General features: G+C 38.3%; 1 protein-coding gene across 3 annotated transcripts in view; it reads left to right on the top strand.

Annotated features, from left to right (window-relative positions):
- LOC105842535 (uncharacterized) overlaps positions 1–8,723 on the top strand; it is an 81,243-nt gene that overhangs the window by 57,829 nt on the left and 14,691 nt on the right. For all 3 annotated transcript variants that reach the window (XM_062676286.1, XM_021352468.3, XM_038020609.2), the window contains exons 2-8: positions 268–563; positions 1,192–1,361; positions 2,162–2,301; positions 3,174–3,333; positions 5,802–5,960; positions 6,569–6,705; positions 7,343–7,416. In XM_062676286.1, coding sequence (XP_062532270.1) covers positions 268–563; positions 1,192–1,361; positions 2,162–2,301; positions 3,174–3,333; positions 5,802–5,960; positions 6,569–6,705; positions 7,343–7,416 — 1,136 coding nt within the window. The remainder of the gene's footprint in view (positions 1–267; positions 564–1,191; positions 1,362–2,161; positions 2,302–3,173; positions 3,334–5,801; positions 5,961–6,568; positions 6,706–7,342; positions 7,417–8,723) is intronic.

Raw genomic sequence — 8,723 nt, 5'->3', positions numbered from 1 at the left:
AAGTATACAAAGAAACGATTCGAACTTCGTGGTGATTATATTTTTTGGCTGTAAAACTCTTATTTTCACCTTTTTTATTTTTAAATGCAACTTAAAATGAATTCACCTCAAAATATCCAGTTTAATAAATGAAAACAAAAAGGAATATGATTTTTATGTTATATATTAATAAATTAAATATATATATATATAAATTAAATATAAATAATATATTAATAAATTAAATTAAAGGACAACCAATTGAAGCATATGTGTTTTTCCTTTCAGATGTTAAGTCAATCGTGTCACAATCACCAAATAGATGTACTCGAAATAATGAACGAACAACATTCTCAAGGCTCGTCCGTTGCAATAGAAGACTCAGTAAAGCACACGGCTCCTAAAGAAACCAAAGAACAGGATACTTGCGAAGAATGTCCTTGCAAAGCAGAAAAGGATGTTAAAAATTTAAACAGCTTTGAACGTTTAATAAAAGAAAGGGAAGCGCAAATGCGGAAAGACTTCGAGAAGGAAATGGATAAAGAAATCAATTACTTAAAGGATAGATTTGACTTTGTATTGCAGTATGAGTCTTTGGAATCTACTTTAAAATAAAATAATTCTGGCCCATGCCAGCCGCGTTGACCTTACGTACTTTTTTTATTAAAATAATAAACTCGGCAATATGTACCTAATGAGTTTAGAATTCCAAAAGTTTTAAATGATACTCGAGCCTCGCATATTCGCATGCCGAAATCTCCGTGTAGAATATGAATACGTCTAAGTACCGTATTGCTGGTGGCCCTGAGGCCTTTCCAGGTCCACCACCAGGACAGGTGGGCGAGCAAGGGCTCAGCCAGTAGGGGTGGGTTTTGCTTTTTTTAATACTGTCGAAGGATTAAAATGACGAGCTGAAGCGTAACTATTGATTGAAGAAAAAACAAAATATTCTCGAACATACGACTGTTTTTTTGATTTTGAGGGCACTTCTTAGAAAACAGTTCAATTATCCATGTTTGTGAAATATTACCTAATTGCTGTTAATGATGATTGCGATGATTTCACGGTAATGTGGGAGAATAAAAAAAAAAAAACTAATGAGTAATGAAACCTAAAGAGATTAAGCGATAAGAATTTGTTTCTAAATGAATATAATTTTAAACAAATACGGCCATTAGTTAATTTGCCTAATAACAAGGTTTTTACTTGTAGAAATGAGCAGATACGAGCTGCCTTTATGCTTTGCGAAGCGCACAGAGAAAGAGAAGAAAAAATATTTGCCCTACAGACTCAATTAGAATGTAAAAATTTAGCTGGCCTAATGTACGTTTTATGTTCGGAGAGAAGGAAATGTAAATTGGAAAAATTAAAACTGGTTGAAGGTATATTTGATTCATAAAAAAACCATATTTTTTTATTGCTTAGATGGGTGGACGAGCTCACAGCCCACCTGGTGTTAAGTGGTTACTGGAGCCCATAGACATCTACGACGTAAATGCGCCACCCACCTTAAGATATAAGTTCTAAGGTCTCAATTATAGTTACAACGGCTGCCCCACCCTTCAAACCGAAACGCATTACTGCTTCACGGCAGAAATAGACAGGTTGGTGGTACCTACTCATGCGGACTCACAAGAGGTCCTACCACCAGTACCACCAGTATCCATTAGGACGCTGTTACTAATTGATGTGATTATTAGATCGCCATACATAGTTTAAAAAAAAAGATTTGATTGATGTACATAAATGCTTACTTATTATACTTATTTACATATACTTTATTCAAGGTGGTTGAGGAAAAGTTAACCTAGTTCAAATACAATAAAATTATGGTTTTACTGAACTTGTGGTACAGAAAAGCTCTGCCCACTGACTTACCTAACTATTATTTTCTAATATACAGTCCTCCTCCTGTTTCTTTCGTGGAGCAATCGTGAGTTAAAGTTTGAATAGCAAGACAGGTGTGAACTATATTTTAAATTAATCATTAAAATCAACCTCGAAATATGCATTAGCACGGTAACTCTGTCAAATATGAAGACTCCGACACTTTGTTACTTTAGCATGCATTTTCATTAGTTGGATAACTTAAGTGGTGGACAATGGCCTTAAAATAAAATTGCCTGTGTAAATAAAAAAAAGTGCACAAAAAACGAATTATTAGAAAATCGTTCTATTTCAGATTACACATCCTATATTAATACGTTACAAGATATACTAATGGACGCCCAAAAGTTGATACTTAATCTGTCCAAAGGTTATAAAACCGCCGCCCAGGTTGATAATGAATGGCGAGTAAAAATGAATGTCATCATGAAAGAGGTTCTATTACTTTACACAACTATATAGTATTTTAATTAAAAATCTTTAGAGTTTACGCTTTCTTGCAACTTGTAGCTTTATCTATTGTTGAACTTTTATTTCGCATTCTCGATTTATTTTATAACGGAAATGAACAAGGTTAAAAGCTAAGAATAAACTGAATTTGTGGACTTCTAGTGACAATACAATTCTGTTTACCATCGACTAAGGAGATGAAGTATGAGGCTAAACGCTTAATACACATTCCAAACAATTTTTTATTGTGGTAGGACCTCTTGTGAGTCCGCGCGGATAGGTACTACCACCACTCTGCCTATTTCTGCCATGAAGCAGTAATGCGTTTCGGTTTGAAGGGTGGGGCAGCCGTTGTAACTATACTGAGACCTTAGAACTTACATCTGAAGGTGGGTGGCGCATTTACGTTGTAGATGTCTATGGGCTGTAGTAATAACTTAACACCAGGTGGGCTGTCAGCTCGTCCACCCATCTAAGCAATAAAAAATAATTAAAAAAACTACATGCACATTTAAATTTATTAAATAGGTGTATACATGCAGACCGTCTTTTTTCCACGTAACATCCGGCTATGGAATGAGCTCCCCTCCACGGTGTTTCCCGAGCGCTATGACATATCCTTCTTCAAACGAGGTTTGTGGAGAGTATTAAACGGTAGGCAGCGGCTTGGCTCTGCCCCTGGCATTGCTGAAGTCCATGGGCGACGGTAACCACTCACCATCAGGTGGGCCGTATGCTCGTTGGCCTACAAGGGCAATAAAAAAAAAAACTTGCTCAAACCTTTTGGTACGATACGTAAGATAGTGCAGAGTAGGTAAGTTCCAGAATGTTATTATTTCAATTTTAATGTATTTTAGTTCCAATCGTTCATTTACAACTTTTCCGGTGGTACGCCTGAGACAAATCAATATTTTTTCGACATTCCGAAACTATTGAAAACTGAAACACCTTTAATGGACTCTACGAATGATCCTTGTGAGGATGATGAAGTCGTGGAGGAGGTTTTTGAGGAAAAGGGTAGGTAACTAACCTGCTTTTACTATGAGTTAATCATTTTTGTAATAATAATATTCGGATCGCACGGCGCGGATCAGACTTAGCGACGCTTGCTGTCAAACTTTGATTTGCATTTTATTCAATAGATGGCATTGTTATCAAGCTCAGAAATGTGTATGACTTAATATTAAAATTTATATCTGTTAGTTATACACAAACTCAGCTTCCAAATAGCTGGATGCTAGAATAAAGCGACTAGATCATAATTCTGAAGTTCTATAACATAATTTATCTGATTAGGTACCTAAAAAAAGAAATCTTCAATCCTTGTTTAAAGTCACAAGGCGAGCATGATTTCAAAAAAGAGTACAAAAAAAATTGATAGTGAATGCAATTGAAATAAATAACAAAATCATCTAGTAACAAACTAACATGCAGATGCAGAGATAAATTTAATTGGCTTATCAAAGCTTAGTCCATTTTACGAATTTTTCTCAAGTCAAAACCGTTTACTGCGACATCGTTTAGAACAACATGCCGGTTATAATAACCTAGAACAAAGGTCCCGGCTGAATGTCATATGACCGCCTTATTAAAAATATTGCTTTCTACGACATTGGTAATAACGACATACCTCATAAAACGACCACATTTAACTAATATTTCGGAGAATTAAATCTGTTAGAACGACCGGCTAAGCTGTATTGTAAACAATTTGAATAGGTATCTACATTTGTCTTCAATGGCTATTAAAATCAGGAAAGAAAACAATTGGATTTAGTTTAGTCTAGGGTCTTTTCTAATTCTTAGAAACAAAACACGTGCATGCGGTAGAGTCAAAGCCCGCTTCTTCATATCTCTTCAGCTAGTTTATTACTTATCTATACACAAGACGCACCAAAACTTTGTGGAGCTATTCGTGAAACTTTCAAAATGTCGCACAGAAAAAGAAAACAAATTAATATTGAAGAAAAATCGCGTATTATGTAAATATATTTTTCCAATAATTCCCTATCGATTTGTTTGTACTTGCACGATACACATTAAACATCACCGGTTGTTACGACTATCGGTTTTTACGACTGAATATGAGCAGTCCCTTCGATGTCGTTATAACAGATTTTGACTGTATATTTACGCAACTATCTATGCTTGTATATGACTACGACTATGTTTATGCCTTTGCTCAAATCTCAAGTTAATTATTAAAATATTATGTTGTGTATCAAAGATAAAAACAACATAACTTATCAATTATCCTATTTAATAGTGCCAAGGCGTGTTGTACGTTTGTGTAGATGGCTAATGCAATCCAGTCCCTTTGTATCGCGATGCAATCATATTATATGTTCCGATTTGAAGAGAGGGCGCATTCGAGTCTATAGATTCCAGTAACATAAAATCAGATGGGCCGTTTACTCATTCTCCCATTAATGCAACAAAAGAAGCTATTAAGCATCATTATATACCTATTATTATACATTCATGGTGAATTATCGTTTTCGAAATTGCCTATCAGTAATCTAATCTACTAGTAGTACTAGTAACAAAACAGTCTATTGTATATGTTACATCACTATTAGTCATATTCTACACTAGATTTTGCCCGCGACTTCGTCGCCGTGGAATAGTTCACAAATAATGCTTTATTTTAGAATTGTTCGTTTGGAGCCTCTGGGTCTGCGGAGGGACTTCGGTTCCCTCTGTATTTTGTACCGTATGTTCCATGGGGAGTGCTCTGAGGAATTGTTCGAGATGATACCAGCATCTCGTTTTTACCATCGCACCGCCCGCCACCGGAGTAGAGTTCATCCATACCACCTGGAGCCACTGCGATCATCCACAGTGCGTTTCCAGAGATCTTTTTTGCCACGTACCATCCGGCTGTGGAATGAGCTCCCCTCCACGGTGTTTCCCGAGCGCTATGACATGTCCTTCTTCAAACGAGGCTTGTGGAGAGTATTAAGCGGTAGGCAGTGGCTTGGCTCTGCCCCTGGCATTGCTGAAGTCCATGGGCGACGGTAACCACTCACCATCAGGTGGGCCGTACGCCCGTCTGCCTACAAAGGCAATAAAAAAAAAAGAACAAATTTGGTTACCATAAAAAACGTTATAGTAAGCCAACCTTAACATATAGACATATGGTGTCGCGGACTTTTTTTAGATCTTTTAAAGGGGAAAAATTATGTTATACATTATTTTAGCGAAACCTTAATAGTGTCTGCAGCGCACGCAGCGGAAGCTCTCAAAATGTAAAAATAACCCCGATTTTGAAACATTCTTTATTGGTGCTCCGCTTGTATTGGTCTTAGCGTGATGTTATATAGCCTATAGCCTTCCTCAATAAATGGGCTATCTAAGAAAGAATTTCAAATCGGACCAGTAGTTCTTGAGATTAGCGCGTTCAAACAAACAAACTCTTCAGCTTTATAATATTAGTATAGATTATAAATGTAAATAATTTCATTAAAACAAACATTAATTATTAGTTAAAGAAGAAGAGAAGCCATGGTGGGAGCGTCTGGATGGCGATGAGGTTCCGTTCGTAATGTTCGGCGATATGGCCGATTTCCGACCTCCGCAGCGCAGAGAAGTCCTCAAGAATATTAAAGCAGCCAAAACTGCACCGAAGAGATGGAGAGAATACGGTTAATATTCGAATGGCACTGTCGTAGGGTACTCTAATTACAAATGCTTACTAACGGAAATAACTATTATGTGTGTTACCATTAATGTGATGCTTTCGAGGTGTGAGCCTCACTACCCACATAGCTTTTTTTTTATTGCCCTTGTAGGCAGACGAGCATACGGCCCACCTGATGGTGAGTGGTTACCGTCGCCCATGGAATTCAGCAATGCCAGGGGCAGAGCCAAGCCGCTGCCTACAAACTTTTGCTTTTGCTTTTTGGACGGATATTCTCTGTGGGTCGCGATTCCGATCCGGTGGTAGATTCAGCGAAACTGCTCTTACTAGGATCGGTGTTAGCAATCAGGTTGAGTCCGTGGCTCACCAGGCCACCAGCGAATAGGTACATGGAAAAAATTTGGACTTCATTTTTCACGGTTAACGCATTCCTGTTATGATATCTGTGGACTCCTAAAGGATGGCTTAGGGTAAAACGACCGGCATAGGTACGGATATCGAGGAATGCGACAATGTCAGATTTCAAACCCCAGATCTTGACCATACATGATGAATAATGAGAAAGAGGATGAGGATGGATAAATGATACATTATTAGTCGTGATTATTATAGTTTTCAATGAAATGCTACTGCAATCCAACTGTCCGAACTTGAATAAGATAAAAGACGAATATTCTCGAAACGTCTCGACTAGTAAGAGATGGGAATGTCAGGGAATACAAACTCAAGACTACCCCTCATCTAGGATGGTGAGTGATTGCGTATTTTTGATACATACTGTATTTTCTAGACTTTACAACTGTCTTAGTTTAAAAATATACATATATCATTAATTTCATAAATCCCTATATGGTTTTGTGCATAAGACGCCCGACATCTCGTCAAAGTTCAAATTCCTTCGGCGGGTACTGGTTTTCGTACCTAATACGTTACGCGGTTTTAACCGCGAACGTTTAGACGTTTTTTTTTTAATATTTCTTAGATGGGTGGACAAGCTCACAGCCCGCCTGCTGTTAAGTGGCTACTGGAACCCATAGACATCTAAAACGTAAAAACCAACTTGAGACATGAGTTTTAAGGTCTCAGTTTTAACAGTAGAAGCTTCACCCTTCAAACCGAAACGCATTACTGCTGTGCTGCTTCACGGCTGAAATAGGCAGGGCGGTGATACCTACCTGGGCGGACTCACAAGACGTCTACCACCAGTGAACTAGTGTCAGTAAAGTTCAGTTAATGGAATGTAGTTAGAAGTAGTAGCTTGAAGTGGCTTGGCTCCTATACCCACTATTAAACTATAATTATCAATGTACGATCCTAGTATCACAGTACAAACATTTTCCAATGGCACCTTCTAGAATGAAATGATAAGATCGTCTTTATTCGCAGTCATTAATGAGTCATCGGGCAACAACACAGAGTATTGACGTCAGAGGCGACATGGGCTCGATACTCAAACTTATGTTAGTACCAATCTATTGGTTGTATGTATACTTTAACCCAAAACACATACAGATGCTCAGATAATTCAGGAATCAGGTAATGTAATTTTTAATTTTAATTTTTTTTTATTGCTTAGGTGGGTGGACGAGCTCACAGCCCACCTGGTGTTAAGTGGTTACTGGAGCCCATAGACATCTACAACGTAAATGCGCCACCCACCTTGAGATATAAATTCTAAGATTCCAGTATAGTTATAACGGCTGCTCCACCCTTCAAACGCATTACTGATTCACGGCAGAAATAGGCAGGGTGGTAGTACCTATCCGTGCGGACTCATAAGAGGTCTTACCACCAGTAAGAAATGACTGGTAATTTTTGTTTGTTTAATGACGTATTTAGTACGTAAGTGTATTTTTTTTCCTACCTAATCGTTGGCAATGGCATAAGAGGTTATACCAATTACGCGTGGACCGGTAGGTGAAGTAACATTGACTTTAATAACAAGAGCTTTTTTTTCCTACGTATGCTGATAGCCTTGAGAGGCTATTTCAGCTTCACCTTGACGTGTAAGTGAGCTCACGGTGCTCAAACCGGAGTGTTGCTAACACTGGCCCTAACAGGACCAGTGCTTCGCAGAATCTACCGCCGGATCGGAAACGCGACCCAAGTACTATGGATGAACTCTACTCCGGTGGTGGGCGGTGCGATGGCAAAAATGACATCATGTTATAATCTGAATCTACCTGGAGCCACTGCGCTCATCCACAGTGCGTTTCCAGAGATCTTTTTTGCCACGCACCATCCGGCTTTGGAATGAGCTCCCCTCCACAGTGCTTCCCGAGCGCTATGACATATCCTTCTGCAAACGAGGCTTGTGGAGAGTACTTAACGGTAGGCAGCGGCTCTGCCCCTGGCATTGCTGACGTCCATGGGCTACGGTAGCCACTTACCATCAGGTGGGCCGTATGTTCGCCTGCCTACAAGGGCAATAAAAAAATCTCAAAGCAATTCCTTATTCGTTTAGGTACCGTTAGTAATCTAGAACACAATTAAACTGGGTTGCCGTTTAAAAAAAAATGTTAACAAATTAATATTGCCTACTATCCGTTTGTGACGACCTTGTAGTCACTTCGGGATCGCTTACCTGAAAACGGGTGCATTATGCGACAAAATAAAAAAAAAACTCGATAAAGCTTTCGCTAAACTTATTGTATTAAAACAATAGCTTATAATTTTTAAGTCTACTATTACTAAGTTACTGTTTCTGATGCTCCGAACAGCGAACCGACAATTTCCGCGTAAGCTCTAAAAAGTTTTGAACTTTGGA

This window comes from Bombyx mori, chromosome 26 (assembly GCF_030269925.1).
Source record: "Bombyx mori chromosome 26, ASM3026992v2".
Taxonomy (NCBI): Eukaryota; Metazoa; Arthropoda; class Insecta; order Lepidoptera; family Bombycidae; genus Bombyx; species Bombyx mori.
This window is presented reverse-complemented; position numbering and strand designations above follow the sequence as displayed.